The 21,414-nt window shown below is 43.1% G+C and overlaps 1 protein-coding gene across 2 annotated transcripts in view; it reads right to left on the reverse strand.

Moving 5' to 3' along the window:
• The window catches only part of LOC115154595 (protocadherin-1), a 95,785-nt gene that overhangs the window by 13,434 nt on the left and 60,937 nt on the right, over positions 1-21,414 (reverse strand). Inside the window, exon 4 of one of the 2 annotated variants that reach the window (XM_029700998.1) lies at positions 6,159-6,378. In XM_029700998.1, coding sequence (XP_029556858.1) covers positions 6,159-6,378 — 220 coding nt within the window. Of the gene's footprint in view, positions 1-6,139; positions 6,379-21,414 lie in introns of both variants that reach the window. The other variant, XM_029700999.1, reaches the window with a different exon arrangement.

Raw genomic sequence — 21,414 nt, forward strand, 5'->3', positions numbered from 1 at the left:
CTAACAGAGCAGGAAAAAGACCAGGTGGAGCTGGGGAGGGAGGAATCCCTCTGTCTCGCTCCGTTCCTTTCACATCCATCATTTTCTGTGGGCCTTCTCTGTAATCTCCCTGAAGTGAGTATCACATTTTAATTAGGTCTATCCATTGTTAGCGGTTCATCTCCCAGCTCCCAGTCCCTACATGCTGCTACGTGCTCACCCTGTTGGCTTTGCATCTCTGTCAAAGACGACACAGTCCCGGCTCCCTGTCAGCATCCAACATCTCCCTCATCTCTCTGTCTTTTCATTCTTTAACCGCTCCAGCTCCGATCACAATCTTGTCCTCCTGCCACCAACAACAAACCAGACAACAAAGTCCTCTGTTCTTTAAATGGAGTTTTTTTCTACTTTTTCTCAGCCAATATGCTTCCTTGGAAAGAATACAACACAACAACAGAGCCAGAAAATAAAGCATGCATAATATATCATATGTGAGGGAAGTGGCTGTGAACGCACAGAGCAGGAGACTGGCCCCACCTGTTAGCGTGTCACTCATCCTCTCCCCCAACACACATCGTTCCCGGGTGGAGCTGACATTTCTCTCCCTAACGTTTCCTTTCTCTTCCCTGTCTGCTGCTGGGCGGCTGACAGCCACTCCCCACATGGGGCGACTGAGGCTCTGGGAGAAAGCCACAGGAAGCCATGTTTTAACCAGAAAAAAGGAAACAAAGACAAAGCCATGCTTTGGAGTAAAAGCAGTGGAATAGGTAAAAAGGCTTAATATTGGAGACGAAACCAATGAGGACATGTTGTGGAACAGTAAACTATTGGCAAGCAAACATAGTTGAAGCATTGCCCTTCTGGCTGGTGCTTGCATCCAGTGTATGATTTAGTGCATTGTGGTACAGGACTAACAATGCACTACGCTGAGCCTTAAGGACCCGTGGTTCTTATTGTCAGTGCATGCATGGATAATCTTAATAGGGTTATTGCTCTTTGCTATGGGTAAAGGCTTTTCCATGGACCTAGATGTCTGTGTGTATTAGGCATAGTGCACAGCACAGGAGGTTGATGGCACCTTAATTGGGGAGGATGGGCTCGTGGTAATGGCTGGAGCAGAATAGGTGGAATGGTATCAAACACATCAAACACAAGGTTTCCATGTGTTTGATGCCTTTCCATTTGCGCCGTTCTAGCCATTATTATGAGCCGTCCTCCTCTCAACAGCCTCTACTGGTGCACAGCATATATGGATGTGGTATTGTGGTTTGAGCACTCTATACATAGCAAAGGGAAAGCATATCTCTATATCTGGCACACCTAAGTACACTTGGCTGCAGAGAGAAAGCTTGGCGTAAAGAGGGGAAAATGTTTACGGCAAACACACTGTTGTCTACACAGATATCACAGAGCAGATTTATTTGGAGGCCAAACGCTCCATTAGTTGGGGTTTTTAATTAGCACACTTGTGAGAGAGGGTCATTAGGAATGACTTACAGCTCTGAGAGAGGGATGAGAGGGCCTGCTAAGGGAAAAGACAGAAACACTGCTGACTCCACCTCTGACACCACAACACATAGATCTATCTACCCACTGGTCACAGACATCAATTCAACGTCTATTCCACGTTGGTTCAATGTAATTTCATTGAAATGACCTTGAAACAATGTTGATTCAACCAGTGTGTGCCCAGTGGGTATCTGCCTATCCATCCATCCATCCATCTGTGCCACCAGCCAAAACAACAGCAAAAATGTCAATACAACGCTCTGGAAACACAACACACATAAGATGGCACCGGAGAAGAAGGCTAATGGTTTACGTGTCCCTAATCGATTGTGTTTTTTTACTTATTTTGTACATAACGTTGCCGCTACCGTCTCTTATGTCTGAAAATAACTTGTGGACATCAGAACTGTGTTTACTCACCACGAACTGGCAGAATCCTTTTTTTCCTTTAACAACTCTGACGAGCCCGACGTGAACGACGTACTGCTTTCCCGGGAACAGGCCCAGATACCGGTCATTTGTGTGAAGAGAAGGTGGAGAAAAAGGGGCCGGAGGGCGGGCTGCCTTCTGAGAATTTTAAGGCGATCGAATAATCCCCCACTTCCTTCCATTCTGCTAGCAAACGTGCAATCTTTGGAAAATAAAATAAGTGACCTACACGGAAGATTAAACTACCAACGGGACATTAAAAACTGTATTATCTTATGCTTCACGGAGTCGTGGCTGAACGACGACATTATCAACATCCAGCTGGCAGGTTATATGCTGTATCGGCAGGATAGAACAGTGGCGTCTGGTAAGACAAGGGGTGGCAGACTATGTACTTTTGTAAACAACAGCTGGTGCACGATATCTAAGGAAGCCTCAAGGTTTTGCTCACCTGAGGTAGAGTATCTCATGATAAGCTGTAGACCACACTATCTACCTAGAGAGTTTTCATCAGTTTTTTTCGTAGCTGTCTACATTCCACCACAGACTGAAGCTGGCACTAAGACCGCACTTAATGAGCTGTATTCCGCCATAAGCAAACAGGAAAATGCTCACCCAGAGGTGGCGCGCCTAGTGGCCGGGGACTTTAATGCAGGGAAACTTAAATCTGTTTTACCAAATCTCTATCAGCATGTTAAATGTGCAAACAGAGGGAAAAACTCTGGACCACCTTTACTCTACACACAGAGACACATACAAAGCTCTACCTCGCCCTCCATTTGGCAAATCTGACCATAATTCTATCCTCCTGATTCCTGCTTACAAGCAAAAATTAAAGCAGGAAGCACGATCAATAAAAAAAGTGGTCAGATGAAGCAGATGCAAAACTACTATTTTGACTGTTTTGCTAGCACAGACTGGAATATGTTCCGGGATTTCTCTGATGGCATTGAGGAGTACACCACATAAGTCATTGGCTTCATCAATAAGTGCATCGATGACGTCGTCCCCACAGTGACCGTACGTACATACCCCAACCAGAAGCCATGGATTATAGGCAACATCCGCACTGAGCTAAAGGCTAGAGCTGCCGCTTTCAAGGAGCAGGACTCCAACCTGGAAGCTTATAAGAAAACTCGCTATGCCCTCCAATGAACCATCAAACAGGCAAAGCGTTAATACAGGACTACGATCGAATCGTACTACACCGGCTCTGACGATCGTCGGATGTGGCAGGGCTTGCAAACCATTACAGACTACAAAGGGAAGTACAGCCGAGAGCTGCCCAGTGACACAAGACTACCAGACGAACTAAACTACTTCTATGCTCGCTTCGAGGCAAATAACACTGAAACATGCATGATAACACCAGCTGTTCGGGAAGACTGTGTGATCACGCTCTCAGACGCAGCAGATGTGAGTAAGACCTTTAAAACTTCTTAGGGATCAGGCCCCTTTTTCTCCATTTCCGCCTGAATGACGTGCCCAAAGCAAACTGCCTGTCGCTCAGGCCCTGAAGCCAGGTTATGCATATTATTGGTACCATTGGAAAGAAAACACTTTGAAGTTTGTAGAAATGTTAAAATAATGTAGGAGAATATAACACAATACATATGGTTGGAGAAAATCCAAAGAAATACCAACCGGATTCTTTTTTTGAGATAGACCATCCTCTTAGAAAAATGCAAGAGAAAGCTCATATTGTAAAATAGCTCCCTGGGAGTCAGCAGTCTATGTTCAAAGTTTCAGGCTTGTTAAAAACGAATATGAAAAAATAGTTTTTGTATGAGGACACAGTCTTGAAAATCTGTCTCTTCGCACGCCATGATGTAGTTGCGCTCCTGCTAAAATCGTTTTCCTATTGAACATACTTCTTTCAGAAAGATATATTATAGTGTGATTACATTTTAGGGTGTCTGAGGAGTAAATACAAATGTATTTTGACTTGTTGAAAGAAAGTTTAGGGGTAGATTTTCGGATTCCTTTCTCTGCAAGTTGAACGAGTGGATTACTCAAATCGATATACGGACTTTTTCAGATATAAAAAAAGATTTTATCTAACAAAATGACACTACATGTCATCTCTGGGACCCTTTGGATGACAAATCAGAGGAAGAATTTCAAAAAGTAAGTGAATATTTAATCTTTATATGTGAATGTATGAAACCTGTGCAGGTGGGAAAATATTTGGATGTGGGGCGCCGTCCTCAAACAATCACATGGCATGTTTTCGCTGTAATAGCTACTGTAAATTGGACAGTGCACTTAGATTAACAAGAATTTAAGCTTTCAGCCAATATAAGACACTTATATGTACCTAAATGTTTAACCGCTATAATAACTATGAGAATTTATTTGAATTACGCGCCCTCCAGTTTCAACGGAAGTTGACCCGCTAGCGGGACACTAAACAGGTCAACATTCACAAGGCCGCAGGGCCAGACGGATTACCAGGATGTGTACTGCTAGAATGCGTTGACCAACTGGCAAGTGTCTTCACTGACATTTTCAACTCTCCCTGTCTGAGTCTGTAATACCAACATGTTTATGGCAGACCAACATAGTCTCTGTGCCCAAGAACACTAAGGTAACCTGCCTAAATTACTACTGACCCGTAGCACTCACGTCTGAAGCCATGAAGTGCTATGAAAGGCTGGTCATGGCTCACATCTACACCATTCCCAGAAGTCCACTCCAATTTGCATACCGCCCTAACAGATCCACAGATGATGCAATCTCTATTGCACTTCACACTGCCCTTTCTCACATGGACAGAAGTAACACCTATGTGAGAATGCTATTCATTGACTACAGCTCAGCGTTCAACACCATAGTGCCCTAAAAGCTCATCAATCAATCAATAAGGTGGGACTAAACACCTCACTCTGCAACTGGATCCTGGACTTCCTGACGGTCCGCCCCCAGGTGGTAAGGGTAGGTAACAACACATCCGCCACGCTGATCCTCGAAACAGGGAACCCTCAGGGGTGCGTGCTCAGTCCCCTCCTGTGCTCCCTGTTCACTCATGACTGCATTGCCAGGCACGACTCCAACACCATTATTAAGTTTGCCGATGACACGACAGTGGTAGGCCTGATCACCGACAACGACAAGACAGCCTATAGGGAGGAGGACAGAGACCTGACCGTGTGGTGCAAGGAGAACAACCTCTCCCTCAACGTGATCAAGACAAAGGAGATGATTGTGGACTACAGGAAAAGGAGGACTGAGCACACCCCCATTCTCATCGACGGGGCTGTAGTGGAGCAGGTTGAGAGCTTCAAGTTCCTTGGTGTCCACATCACCAACAAACTAACATCATCCAAGCAAACCAAGACAGTCGTGAAAAGGGCATGACAAAACCTATTCCCCCTCAGGAGACTGAAAAGATTTGGCATGGGTCCTCAGATCCTCAAAAGGTTCTACAGCTGCACCATTGAGAGCATCCTGACTAGTTGCATCACTGCCTGGTATGGCAACTGCTCTGCCTCTGACCGCAATGCACTACAGAAGGTAGTGCGTACGGCCCAGTACATCACTGAGGCCAAGCTTCCTGCCATCCAGGACCTCTATACCAGGCGGTGTCAGAGGAAGGCCCTAAAAATTGTCAAAGACTCCAGCCACCATAGACTGTTCTCTCTGCTACTGCACAGCAAGCGGTACTGGAGCACCAAGTCTAGGTCCAAGAGGTTTATAAACAGCTTCTACCCCAAGCCATAAGACTCCTGAACATCTAATCAAATGGCTACCCAGACTATTTGCATTGCACCCCCCCCCCCTCTCTTTTACACCGCTGCTACTCTCTGTTGTTATCATCTATGCATAGTCACTTTAATAACTCTACCTACATGTACATACTACCCCAATTACCTCGACTAACCGGTGCCCCTGCACATTGACTCTGTACCAGTACCCCCCTGTATATAGTCTCACTTTTGCTATTTATTTTTAAACTGCATTGTTGGTTAGGGGCTCGTAAGTAAGCATTTTACGGTAAGACCTACACCTGTTCTATTCGGCGCATGTGACTAATACAATTCGATTTTGATTTGATTTGTCACTAACACTGTCTACCCTATAAAAAACACACAAACAGCCCAAACAAATCCCCGCCTTAGGTCACAACCCTGAATCGCTCATTTTACAAACACAAAACACTTTACAAACACAAAATACCAGACTACAAACTACTATTAGATACAACACACACACTGCAACTCACAGAGAATTCAGGATCGTACCGTTTTCAGGGTGCTCCATTTCCCCAATGCTGCCATCCGGGGTGGTCCTCTCGTAGTGGTCCTCAGGCAGGGTCAGTGGCCCGATGCGGGGGCCTGAGGATGACTTACTGCTGGGCGTCTCGGATTCCTCCAGGCCACTGTCATAGTAACTGTGCTGAGATGCATCCTGCAGATCCTGCACCGGATTGGCTGTGGAGAATGTTACTCTGCGATGGGGGAGCTGAAACCAGAATAGAGCTCCATCAACATAAAAGTCTAACAGAAACCTTCTTAATAGAGGAGCATAATGATAAACGACAGAAGACCATGTCCTATATAAAGCATAGACTCAACTCTATTAGCTGTAATGGAGTTGACTCCGGTGGGAATCTCCCTCTTACAGAGATAAGTTTACTAAATGTCCAGTTGCCATCTTCAACAATGGAAAGATGACTTCTCATGGCACACACACAAGCACACTCCCTCACCCATGCACACCCCTCGTAAAACGGAGGAAACCACTGATACAGCATAAAATGCCTTATTGCCTATTCTGTGCTGCTAAGAGTCTGTGGTGGAGATCAATAACCCAGGTCTGTACGCCACTCTCCCCTTCTCCATCCTCCCCTCTTCTTACAGGCAAACTAAACAGATCCATTTTAGCAGGGATTGGAAGCATTTGGACAGTCATTTTAGCACGTATACTGTACAGGATCCAGCTTTTAGAGCATACATTACCATCAACACTGGGTTGTTAATCAGGTCTACCAGATCACTAATGCTGCCACGATGGTTTTGTTATTATCAATCATTTATAATAAAGCAACTCTTAATTTACTCTCTCTCCTCAGTTTCATTCATTCTGTCTTTCTTTCTTTCTTTCTTTATTTCACTCACAATCAGTACTTCCTATCTGTGTTCTGTAGTGCTGGCCAACATATGCTGCGTGTAAACTTCCTCCTCCCACATGCCCCAGTGCAAATGGTCATGGCCATACAAAAAGCCCATCGTTAACATTTGCACAGGAAAAGTTAGTGAGCTTTATCCATCAATTTAAGCCTTACTGAACGAGATGTTTACTACTTCTAAAATCGCTCTTTCACTGTGTTTGTGTGTGTGTAATGTACGTGTTTGTGAGTGTGTCTTAGGGCATAATCTTTTATGTGTTTCCTCCCTTAATTACATTATTTGATTTGAAATAAGGACCATAATGTGACGTCTTGATGACTGGTAAAACAAATGTCTTGAGAACCTGTTACAAACATCCTAACATGCTTTTTAACGACGTCCTGGTAACTGACAGGGAACTACACAAAGGTCCACCAGAGAACATTCCATTTGGACAATTATGTGATGTCCTACCCTGCAAACAAATGTGTGTCGTTAGGACGTCCCTGGAGCGTCACGAAATTGTTGCCTAAAGTGGTCAGGATGTTGTGCCATGGTCCCCTGCAGGTTTTGTCTAGTTCCCAGTTTGTCCCGGGGATGTCCCCAATAATGTTTTTAGGATGTTCTTGGGATGTTGTGTCATGGTCCCCTGGAGGTTTTGTCTAGTTCCCAGTTTTGTTCCAGGGATGTCCAAAGGACATTTTTAGGACATTCTCGGAATGTTGTGTCATGGTCCCCTGGCATCCTAAAAATGATCCCGGAACTAGACAAAAGCTCCAGGGGAGCATTTATTTTGATTTATTTAACCAGGCAAGTCAGTTAAGCACAAATTCTTATGTACAATGACGGCCTAGGAACAGTGGGTTGTTCAAGGGCAGAACGACATATTTTTACCTTGTCAGCTTGGGGGTTCAATCTAGCAACCCTTTGGTTACTGGCCCAACTCTCTAACCACTAGGCTACCTCCTGACTACTTTAGGTGACCATGTTGTGACATTCTAGGGACATCTTAACAGCAAATTTTGTTCGCAGGGACGTTCCTTTGGGACATAAACGCAATGTCCTGAAGACGAGTAAAATTAAAGTCCTGAGAACGACCTAAAAAGGTAATGACATGGTCCTCAGTGACAACCTGGAAACTTACAGGTAACTAGACAAAGGTTCACCAGAGAATGTTCCCTTGGGACCATCATGCAACGTCCCCTTGACCATCATGAAACGTCCCCTTGTGGTCATCGAATGTCCCACAGATAACGTCCTGTAGGTACCAAATAGGAACCTTTTCGTAACGTTGTCTAATTGACATCAAAATACCTTATTATAAAGTTATACTGTGACCAAACCAAGACCTGTACTAAACGTCCTCTTATGGTCCTGAGGATATCATCATGTTTTAATATTCCTAGAACGTTCTCAGAACGTCAGTGGGATAACGTCTGGCCAAGACATAATGGGACCTAATCGGAATGTCGTCTAATGTCCTGAGGACATCCCCTCTTTGCTGGTTTGCTTTACTAGGACGAACCGAGGTAATGGTATTCTCAAGGAGAACTCTCAGACTGTGATTAAAGGTCTCCAAGGCAGACACATTACTATTTAAATGTAAGGGGGCATTTAGTTGTTTAAATATGGATTCTTGCTTAAACTGCTCCTCCAGGCATAGCTACAGAGTCAGCATTTTGGTAGGCTGGGAGGCCGAGAGGCTGGGGCTACGTAGATGGGAAATAAGATTCCCCCTTTTAGTCTGAACACAACTACTCCACCAGGCCTGGAGGGGGTACAAAGAGGAGACAGAGAGGGGGGTGGAGCAGTAGAGGGGGCATCAGGCTGGTTGTCGGGATCAACGCTTGGGGCTAGAGGCGACTTGCAGGAGATTCTAGAGGACTGGAGGCTGGAAACTCGGAAAGATTTAGAGCTGGGGGTGGGGCTAAAGCAAAATCAGAGAGGACTGTATGTAAATGTGAATATTTAATCAATCTGATCAGTGTCACATAGAATTATCCTTCCTTGCTCAATGTCACATGGTTTGATCATGATATGAGTGCAAAAGAATATACAGATGGGATTTGTCTGAATCAGAGAGTTTAAGGCCCAGACTGAGGATTCGTCTGGCCTGGCACAGTAGAGCGTAAATTATGCCCTGTAGCTGGCTGATGGAGCTGGCTGTTCTTCTCACAGTAGGTGTGGTCTGGTGAGAAGTGTTGCTCTAATGGAAGGAGAGACATTCTCAGTTCAGCATGGGCCTGTTGAGGCCGGTGGGAGAGCGTTTTTGTTGTTGTCTGTGAGTGATTCATTCACACCATTACTCCTGCATCCTGTCATTTGAAACGGTGTGAACAGTGAGATTTGTCATTAGTGGCAGCTACATTCACACTGGCTGATGCTGGCTACAATAATGCAGGGCTTCATAGTGACAACATTATGGCATTTCAAGGCCATTGCACTCATTGTTAAGTGCATGATTTCCTGGGTATAGAAAGGTTTTCCCATGGAGGGAAAGGTAGTCTCAGAGACAGTGAAGAGCATTAATACACATGAATATAACTCACCAAAGGGCAATATATAAGGGTTTGGTAATCTAGCCATCTATGTGCTCCCTCTCTCCTCTCTCTCCCTATCCCCATCTTTATAAAAAATTATGTTTTTTCCTCCTTCATCCTTATCCTCTGTTCTCCATCCTATCTAGTCTCATCTCCCTCTACCCTAATTCATGTTGACCCCCGTATAGTGTCTCCCTCTTGTTCCTGCCTCTTGCCCCTGTCCCCCTCCCTCCCCCTCTGTCTCTTGTCCTCTAGTTTTCTGGTAGCTGTGTCTCTTTGATAAGCCTGCAGTTTTGAAGACTCCAGTTCCACACTACTTGCCTCCAAGCTATTGCACCTACAATACAAAAACAACTATATGATAGAGAAAGAGAGAGAGAGAGAGCAAGAGAGAAAACAAAAGGGGGTTCGGTCAGTAACAGAGGAGACGGGAGTGAAATTGAAAAAATAAAAACAGATCTGAATGCAATTCTTTCACTTCTGCTTCACGTTGTATGATTTTATGCTTGCTGCATCTCTTCAGAGGTACACTCCTTCATTGTCATATTTGTTCGTGCAGCTCATATTTTCTGTGCTCTCCTCCACGCCTTCAGAGAACGCGGCTCATTGATCCCCGCGTACACGCCCAGACTACCAGAGCCACAGCGTACTCACAACACACTGTAACTAACTGGGAATGCTGCTAGGATTTACATGCAGGGCGGCTAACAAACTGTCAAGAGTTTACAAAACACACAGGGACTCTCTAACTAATGCCAGAGTTTGAGTTGAACAAGGCACTGTTTATACTGCTATAAACCTATACGACAGTATTGGATAGAGAGTTACAGACACACATGCATTGCATTTTGTTATGCTAGGATTTAATTGATCTTGGCAAAACTATGTCAAATGATTATGTAGTGAATCTCCATATTAACTTTCAAGAAAAATCCTTGACTCCCGTATACATACTGTGAACCAAAATAGATCACAAGAGGCATCTCCCATACTTGAACTAGCCTTGCAGTAAAGCATCTGACTTTGATCAGTTAGAAAAGAGGTAAATTGCTAAACACCCGGTCTCTATAAAAAACTCCTCTTACTGGAATTGGTAGTTGTTACAAGCCCATTTACCCCCACTTCCTTCTAAAATCTCTACCTTGGCTCTGATTGTCCTAGCTAGACCATTACCCCTTTCTATCCCCTTTTCTCTCTCTTTCTCTGCTGTCTGTTCAATGCTCCCTGCAATTCTCTCTACCTCCCTGGAAAAATCCTACTCTCCCACCATACTCTCCCCGTTGTCTCAGTCTCAATCTCTCTCCGCACTGCTCTCTCTCCCTCCATCTTCCTCTATCCATCCCTTTCTGTCTCTCTGTCACTCTCCCTCTCTTTGGCAGAGTAGCTTGCCATTGGGATTTAGAGGAAATTGAATTGAATTATGAAGGAATTTCTCTGCAGTACGATTGGCATAATTTCCCCCCTCACAATAAAACATCATTCTCATATCTCTCGGTGTGGGAGAATGAAAATAGGCCGTGCACAATTCTTTCTCTCATCCTTTTAAATTGAATTTTTCATATCACAAGGCCATGGAGACATCTGCCATTTCCTTTTAGATGGGCAGAAAACCCATTTCATAACATCCGAAAGGCACAGACTGTGATTCAATGGGGAAAAGTTATACTTCCAACAGCAGTGTATGTATTCCTCAACACTGAATGATAACAAAGGGCAGCATAGATCTCAGCAACTTGAAAAGGTAAAAGCATACCAGTACTATGAATTGTATATGTTTGCCTTCACAACCCATTTGGAGCACTTCATTCAAACCTTAGTGGAGCGGAGTGTCTTATTCCTAACCTCACTCTCTCTCTCCCACTCCTGTTGTCTCTGCCTCTCCCTTGGGCATATGAGGTTTTCTGTGTTTTAAAAAAAATATTAAACTGTACTGTGTACAAATAAAGAGGTAGTGGGTCTCATTCAATCTCCACTCCTTTTGTTTTAAGTAGTGCTGAATTGACAAACAAGGTAGGCTTTTACAGAAGATGAGAAAATGCTGCCTACATTAACATAATAAGAAAATGACAGTAATTGTCATCATTTACAATACCTCACCCATTCCAAGTAACGAGAAATGTTAAAAAACCTCCCTGTAGAATATGAAATATAGTCACACAAGGCTTTGTCAATCAGGCCAGAAAGAGGGTGTGGAGGAGAGGAGAGATGGAGAAAGCCAGACACCAGAGAAATTAATCCGCAATATCCACTCCCTAGTGGGTACCTTAGTCCCCCTCAAAGTTCTCTCTTTCAGGGTGAATATCTCTATTCCTGCGTTATCGGGCTGGGAGGCATGCATGGAGCTCCAATTGCTTAAAAGAAGTAGAACATAATGGGGTTGTGAAGTGAGATGACAAAGCCTTCAAGCATGCTTAAAACTTTTTTCTGGGCTTCCTCTTCCTTTTTTTCTCCTTAGTCTTTTTTCCGGAATGTCTATTAATAGCTTCTCATATCCTTGGTGATCGTCTTCATTTGTTAGCCTACATAGGAGATGGAAGTTCTGATTGACAAGTCATTTTATGAGGAAGGGGATCTTGGAAATGCATCTCCATCTCATTCCTGCGCTCTAAGTAATCCGTTGGAAACAACTTGACGGGCATTCCATGTGTCCCTTCATCTTATCAAATCAAGGAACTGATGACATTAAAAAATCATTCTTAATTAGATCCGGAGCTGCCTTTTTCATCTCTGGCTACAAGCACCCTGCCACTGCCAAAGCAGTGGGACATGTTCCCTCCATTGATCTATCTCAGCAGACCAGGGGATTCAGCAGGGCCCTAACACTGTGAAACGAGGCAAAAAAACCCCGACATACCAAAAATCATCAGATCAAGAGATTATTCTATCTGAGCTAGCGAGATGTGCTGTGTGTCCTCTATTGCCTCTCAATCACATTGCTTGGCAGGCTAGATAGAATGTAGTCGGAAAAAATCTAAAGGTATCAAAGGCTGAGAAGCATCAAAGCCTAGGAAACAAGCAGTCCAGATGATCCAGTGGTACATACATACTGTAGCAGTGTTTATTAGCTGTTAGCTTAGCTGTTTGTTCACCCACATCCGACCACAATTGCAAACATCCCAACCCATCCACAACCCCCAACTATATGTGATAAAGTGAAAATATGAGGCCCGCACCCGACCCTAACCCGCTAATATAAAATGAGCTGTTGGCTACAGTCACAGACCACGTAATGATTTATTTGACAGGGGGTGCATGATTTTCTTTTGCCTGATTTAGATATGTTTCTGCTTATAATTTCTGACATTTTGGTAGGCTATTTGTTAGTCAACTTGTCTATAATTAGATACATGCAGCTTCTCTTCTGTCATTATATGTTGCCCTAGAAGACTACATAAACCCTTGCTCAGCAGAATAATGTCATAAATCGATAAAATAAATGCTTCAATCTAGTTGACATCAGTAAAGTTCTCTGTCATCTTTCGTGGCGCAAAAATGTTTAGTGGCTGGGGAGAAAAATACGTATGACATTAGTTTGACTGGTTGTAAGGAAATAGAAAGCTCTAAAAACGACATGTTTTGATAAGATTTCAGTTCAGCATATTAAGCAAGAAATTAAGCAAGAAATGCTTAATTCTGCAGGAGTTCATATTAAGGCTATGTGAGAGAATATAGACCTATTGTCATTATCCAGATTTCAGTTTCCGTTGAACCCATCTGAACAGTATGCTGCAGTTCCCTTGACGTGCCATAGGCCTATTTCAAGTCCCGTCTTGTGACTGTTGAATTTGTATAGCGCCTCACAATCATCACACATAACAAAGCCGGCACTGCCATCATCCTCTTTTACAACTTCACCAAATCTTTCCCAAACATTACTTTTCTGTCCCTCCCTTCTCTTTATTTTTAACTCTCCATTTCACAGCTTTTCTTTTATTCAATTAAATTCTGACATTGTCCTTTTTGGATCGACGTTAACTTTTTCTGCCTGTTCCCAAAAGCATTTGGTGATTGGCTGTGTAGGATATTTGGAGCACGAACAGTTAGGCCCTGAATCTCAGGCTGACACACGAATGCCAGATAGCCTAAGATAATGAAAGAAAAACCTTAATGTAGCCTATAGATATTAATTGCACAAGAATTATACATATATGTATTTTTTAAGGTATTGTTTTCTCTTTATTCAATCCGCCGCCACCCACCCTTCTTTCATCAACACAATATTTCATGACACTAAACCCGCCCGCCCTGTGGATATAACCGCGGGGACTGTGGGTTATGAGTCAACCCGCGCATCACTAGTGTTTATCCAGCACGCTGTAAAGAGGCCAGGCTCAGATAGATGCCAGGCTGATGAATCTGCAACTTTCTCCACTTAATGAATTAAAAGCTGATTAGTGATCGATAGGGACAGGGCTGGCTGTTGGGGGAAGGGGTGCTAGGCCCCATCATAGAAGAAGAGGTTTTGTGAGGAAAAACACAGGTCAACGGTTGAAAAGCACTGTCGTAAACAATAAACAAACTATCCAATGAAGCCTTGTAATCAGAATGCATTGATCCAGCATTTCCAATTAAGTGGGAATGGATGTCGGGGTGAAAAGTTTGGAGAAGTGCTCACTCACGCTCGTGTTTGCAGGATGCAGTAAAGCTCTGATGAGGGCTTGGTAATTAAGACAGGATTTTGAACATCTCTCTCTAAAACATAAATCACGTAAGCTTTTTTTTCCCTAGCGATGTGCCCAGAGTATGTTAAATAAACTCACACCAACATGCCAACTGTTTATCATCTGGCCACAAAGCCACAAGCAACCTAACTGGAGAGACATGCAGTAATACTGTCTTTTAAAAAAGATTGCTGAGAGCATTGCTATGGTTTTAAAAATGAAACACAGTATGTCTTAAAGAGAGTAGTATTGAGTTGGATACAATAACTAATAACAGTGCCCAGGCTAGGCCGTCGGATAATGTGTTATTGTTGAAATAGATCCAGCATGAGATTGATGACAGATCTGATTAAATGATGCCTGAACTAATAACACTGGACCATGGTGGAAGTCCCTAAGCACAATATGTGGCAAAAAGATTGTATCCCAATGTCCCTTCACAGCTCATTTGAGTCCTATGTGACATATTCATGGCTCATCGTGTCAAATTCTGGTCATCAGAGGACAAGAACGATGAACCCTATAATTACTGAGGGCCATTCTGTCATCTCCTGTTAGAAAAACACTGCTGATGCTTCAGGAACAACTTGAGTGTCTGATGTTCAGACTACTGCATGCGTGAGAAGCTAATTTCATCACTGTGGATTTAGTGAGCGGTTAGTAGGGTCAAGTAGGACAGGGTGTGGACTGTAGTCATGAGAGGTTAAAACATGCTGTACTGTCTATGGTGTATAAGGGTTGTAGTTTACAGGAGTAATCATAAGACAAAGCCAATGTAGAGATGTCAAAAACATACTGAACTTGTTATCCAAGTTCACTGCATATGAACAACCCCACGCACTGCTGCTACTCGCTGCTTATTATCTACGCATAGTCTCTTCACCCCCACCTACATGTATAAATGACCTCGACTAACCTGTACCTCCGCACATTGACTCGGTAACGGTACCCCCTGTATTTAGCCTCGTAAATGTTATTTTATTGTGTTACTTTTTTTACTTTAGTTTATTTAGTCAATATTTTCTTAACTCTATTTTCTTTAAACTGCATTATTGGTTAAGGGCTCGTAAGTCAGCATTTCACAGTAAGGTCTACACCTGTTGTATTCGGTGCATGTGACAAATACAATTTGATTTGATTCGATATCACGTTGAAGTTGATATAACCAGCATGTCAAGTTTTACTTTAACTTTTAATGAACAACGTTGGATGCATTAGGGTCTCTAGAGGTACAAGTTATCACAGCGCTCATAAATCCAATTCCTTTACAGTGAATTAAAGTGGCAAACTATAAACAAGTCCCTGTAACCCACAGGCTACAACATTGATTTACTGTTAAACAGTAGAAATTCCTTAGACTGAAACCTTTAAACTATTAGCTAAGATGGGCAGAGACTTCAAAAAAGAGCATCCTCTATTCTCTGCATGCTTATTATAATGGGAGCAAAGCAATATTGCCTTTGCTGTTGTAGGTGGCAAAGCAACGCAGCAACACAAATAATTGGCTTTCAGTAGCTGGCTGTAATTGCTACCTATTGTGCACCTAGGCCTGCAGGGTTACCGTTTTTGTCATCACACAGGATTATATAGCATGAGATAACGAATATGATCCGGGGGAGATATACTGTAAGAGATAGTGGAAAGTGATAGGCAGGATAGGATGAATGGCTGTTGCCCCTCCATTCTTTTAAATAATTGATCAGAGCTCTAGAGTTAAAACTAATTTGTATTTTCATTCTATATGTGTCTCCCAATAACTAGCCCATAAATTACACATCAAAACATGGCTGCATCAGAAAACACAACTGTACGTCTGTCAATGAGGCTGTTGTCCATAAAATGAATACAGAACTGACAAGCTGACAAGTGATGGACACACACACCCCCCCACACATACGCACGTGTGTACCCACCCACGCACACCCACACCTGTCTCATTCTATGCTGCTCACAAATAAGCCATGTTTATTTCACACTGAATAATGCTAAGTGTTTACGCAAAGGGACCCAAATAAGACATTGATTGAAGATGTATTCAGTGCCCAACCAACCCAACACAGAGCTTCTCAATCACACAAATGCATGATTAATACATCAAACAGTATCAGCTCCCCTCCCTTTACTTGTACACGCACACACACACACGCACACACACACACACACGCACGCACGCGCGCACAAGCACACACACACACAAGTATGAACAAAGACAAACACACACACGCACGCACACACACGCAGCACCCACATACACACAAGTATGAACATGGACACATACACACACTCACACTGCCCCCTCCCTCATGGTTAATACATCAAACAGCATTAGCTTCCTGGATTCCTAAAGCTTAGACACACACGGTTCTGACAGCCCATGATTCCTCAGTCGCTGCTGCCTCCCCCTCCAGCTTCACCAGCTTCTTTACTCCCTATGAAGTCTACTGTATTTGGGTGGTTACAGAACATGCTGCCAAACTAGATTCACTTACGTATTACCTTCTCTTTTGTAAGCTTGTATAATGTCAAGTTAGAAAGCAAACCATACAACAGGATGACAGTGGCGAAGGGCTTTATGTAGACTCCAGAGACATAACAATCAATAAACACATGCATTGATCAACACCTCCTTACTGTAGGAATGCTACATCCTATTGGTATAGTGGTTATTAAGAATTATGTCCTTTATGAATACCCTGCACTAGTGGTATATCTGGAATCAGTTCTTGGATAGGTAATTTCACCATCCATCAAAACATTCAAATCAACATACACTGAATGAGTTAAATTACAGTGTGCCCTGTGCAATTAGGCTGCTTTTCTTTTAACCATTTGTAAAGCAGCAGTGAACAAGGCCTCTTCTGAAAACAGGCCAGTGAATGGAGAGAGCAGGTGGCCTATTGGATCCAACCCTAATGAAATGGACACTCATTAGTATATCAACAGCATTGAAATGCTTTATAATTACCATGGCAACTCCATGGCCTGTTACCCTATAAATACTGGGTTTAAGTGCCACCTTCCCCCTTCACATTTACAATGCTTTTATTATGCTATTGGATTTAATTATTGGATTTAACTATTGGATTTTAAACAGGGTGTTGTATGCTTGCTGTGGCCGCATGAATTAAGCAACAAAAAGACGCTGTCTTTAGCCTTCACTTTGATGCCTATCAACCACACAGGAACTATAATCTTGTTCCTGCCTCACACCGTTCAAACATCATCAATGTCTATGAGCTGTTTTTCACATCAAATGGATTTATAAAAAAATCCTATTCTCCCAAGTCTCCATTTGGTTACATTTTCTCATGTGCATTAGAAAATACAACTTGGACGCTATGAAGTCCTAAATGTGCCTTGACAATCTGAAGCCCAATTATTATGCCAACTTAATATTAGCATTGACATGCTACTATCTGGAGACTGGAGTGGTGTTATCTCCAATTACCTGATCATTTTCAGAGTGAGCAGGTAATCCGTGAAATAGCCTGTTAGGCTGCAAGGACAGAGATGCAACGTCTGTCTCATCTTTTTTACACTAGGACATTTCATTAACTTAAACCAGCAGTTCAGACGTTTCGACGTAAGACACTTAGCAGATGGATTTAGGTGTTTGAAAGGTATCCGGGGAGTATTACGCCAGTCTAAATGATGTCAGAGTGAAAAGGGGAGGGCTGTCTGTGTTAGGGGCATCCCATTGGGCTGCTGATAGCTTAAGCGTGGCGAGACTCAAATGGATGTGATCCGCTATACTGCAAATCCTAAAAAGCGGATAGAAGAGGCTTTAAAATCACATTTCCAGGAGCATCATGCAGCCAGCCAACCACGGCAGAGCAGAGGAGTCACGTAAATAAAGACCATGGTGTTAGACCCTGTCCATCAGCACATTGACAGGACCTGATTTCTTAACTGTCCACTGCAGCCATGTACACTGAACAAAAATATCAACGTAACATGTAAAGTGTTGGTCCGGTGTTTCATGAGCTGAAATAAAAGAGCCCAGGATGTATGTCTGTAATAAAGCCCTTTTGTGGGGAAAAATGTATTCTGATTGGCTGGGCCTGGCTCGCCGGTCGATGGGCCTGGCTCCCAGGCCCATCCATGGCTGCACCCATGCCTAGTCATGTGCAATCCATAAATTAGGGCATAATACATTTATTTCAAATTACTCATTTCCTTCTATGAACTGTAACTCAGTAAAATCTTTGAAATTGTTTCATGTTGCATTTATATTTTTGTTCAGTATAGATTGATGTGTTTCCTATGTCAGTCAGTCACAGACTACAGGGTGGGTGTCAGTGCAAACTAACAGGGCCTGATTCACGGGCCTGCGCTGCACTCACTCTCAATAACAGCACCAGTTTTGATACCCGTAGAACAACAAGGGCCAATTTAACTGAACTACGGCTGCTTGGATTCTTCATAAATCTCCTCAGTCATTTAGGCTGCCATTGCATTTTTATGGAGATGGAAATAGAAGCTTGGATATCACTCTGGGACTCTTTGGAATCCACCCAACTGACACAAAAGTGCCTCAAAATGTGAGGATGATATGGATTTCTGGAAGGGATAGTGTGTGTGTGTGTGTGTGTGTGTGTGTGTGTGTGTGTGTGTGTGTGTGTGTGTGTGTGTGTGTGTGTGTGTGTGTGTGTGTGTGTGTGTGTGTGTGTGTGTGTGTGTGTGTGTGTGTGTGTTTTCAAGACTCCTTTTATCATTTCAGTTCTGTATTAATTTTATGGATTGTTGCCATATCATAAAGCATTATATTGTCTGTTACAGCTATGTTAGGCTACACAGTGAGGACATAGGGAAGTAGGATGTGGATGTACAGTACAATACCAGTATAATGTGAAAAATGCACATCAGTGGTATTAAAAGTGACATAGCTCCACTTTTATTGGCAGAAACACAAAGAAACAAATTGGACATTGTTACACAGCAGGGTGTGCCTCACCACCCACAATAACTGTGTGGGCGAAGACATCCACACACGCGTGTGTGCGTGCACACACACACACGCACACACACACACACACACACACACACACACACACACACACACACACACACAGAGAGTGCAACTGAGGTTTCACTGGAGGAAGGTCGGTTGGGTTTACTGACAAGATTCTTCTGTTTTCATTAAAACTACAGAACTTTTTCATAGACCACAATCTTCTCTTCCAGAAGAATCCTACTTAAGGATGAAACCAGTCAGTGTGACATTTCTAGAAGTGTTTTCTGCGTATCAGCCTGACATCTGCCTTCACCATAAACACATAAGGCAGACATACGAGAAGACTCCTAACACGCTGCAAGAGTTCATATCAAAGGGCCCCACATTAACTTGTCAGGATGGAAATAAATAATGAAATGAAAGAGAGGAACACATCCCAAGTCAGCTAGTGTGGCAGTCCTTTGATACACTATCAAATATAGAGGATGTTGTTCCCACTATTGAAATAAAGTTTCTGCTCCAACTCCACTACGTGTGACAATACTGGGGAAAAAAACTGCACAAACAATCGGCTTGTTTTAAATAATTTCATTGTAATCTACATTTGATTTCTTGCCATTGTAGTGCTAGCTGACATTCTAAGAGTGTAAGCAGATCTACTGGTGTGACTCAGCGGAGAACGGTGATATTTGCTGGCAATAATGAAGAACCACTCGAGGAATCCTGCCAATTATTTTTTTTTAAACGTTGGTACACTCACAAAAGGTGATATCTAGAACCTAAAAGGGTTCTTCAGCTGTTCCCATAGGATAACCATTTGAACAACCCTTTTTTTTCCTAAAGGGTTCTCTTATGGGGGCAGCCTAAGAACCCTTTAGGAACCATTTTTTCTAAGAGTGTAGAGTCTGTGAAAAATGCCTCCATTTCCCTGCTGGCATTTTAGTGGCATTTTGATGTGAGGGTGTCTGGAGTGTCCCCAGGAGGGTGTGCTGAAATCCAATATAGACATTACATATAACGATTTCCCTGCACTAGATAACCATCCCATCCCTAACATCTCAAATCAATAGCTAAACCCAAATCCAGATGACCATCTTAAATCAATAGGAAGAAATGAAATGTACTTTAACATTTCATTATACTAACTCCCCCATCCTTTCATGAATAAAGTGAGCATTTCTCCTCATTGTGGAGCATTTGGCGGATATAGAGCGGGTAACTCCCAGGTGGAGAGAAACAGTGGGAGAGTGGCTCATTTTTGGACTGAATGCAGTGGTGGCAGGTTTTCTCTGGTCTCTGCGGTAGGTTTGCAGGCTTTATTTTTCCCCCGGTTATGTAAGGGAGACGGAGCAGTGCTGGGCTGGGTGACTCAGTGGCAGGCGCTAGCAGCTTCCTGCTTTATTTATGAGAGCTGGTGGTTTTCTCCTGCGCTTCCCTCCCTGCCCCAGTGATTCATGAATGGACTGGACAGCCCCGGCATGCATTAGAGTAGAGGTGCAATGGGACCATCCTCAACAAGGGTAGCAGGTAGCCTAGTAGTCAAACCGTTGGGCCAATAACCAAAAGGTCGCTAGTTCCCAATCCCTGAGCTGACAAGGATGAAACATATGTTTATGTTCACTTTAGCAAGGCACTTACCCCTAATAGTTCTAGTATCTTCATAAAAAATGGCAGACCCTGGCCGTGACCCCACTGGAGTGTTGGGATATGCAAAATAAACATTGTCAATACACAAATAGGACAAATATAAGCACCCACCAAATTAGTATTAATAAGGGAGCAACAAGGACTCTCTCCTATTCCCCTTTAACTCTCCATGTGACTCCAATCAACAGTGTTTCTGAGTGGTTGAAAAGGGTAGCTACGCCATAAGATTGTCTTCGAGACACTACCCCACTTTGGTGTATCTTGAAAGACAATTTTTTGTTTATTAATCCTCACTGGAAATGCACAGCACCCATCTAGTGTAATGACTGCTCGGCTGAGGCAGGCAGGCACGGTTACACTGTTAGGGCAGAAAAGAAGATGGGAGGATGCATGAAAAACTAAAACTAACGGTGCTGCTGTAATAGTCAAGGGGGTTAAGATCATAGCAGAAAACCCAATAATACTGCTCGGGAGCTTTTAACAGCGGGTTTATCATTAAGATGAATACTGAAGAAAAGGAGTGGAATAAGCCACAGTAGCTAGACAGCCGAGCAACATGACCCAGCTCCTGCTCATCATGACATTTT

The sequence above is a fragment of the Salmo trutta genome, chromosome 19 (genome assembly GCF_901001165.1).
Source record: "Salmo trutta chromosome 19, fSalTru1.1, whole genome shotgun sequence".
Classification (NCBI taxonomy): Eukaryota; Metazoa; Chordata; class Actinopteri; order Salmoniformes; family Salmonidae; genus Salmo; species Salmo trutta.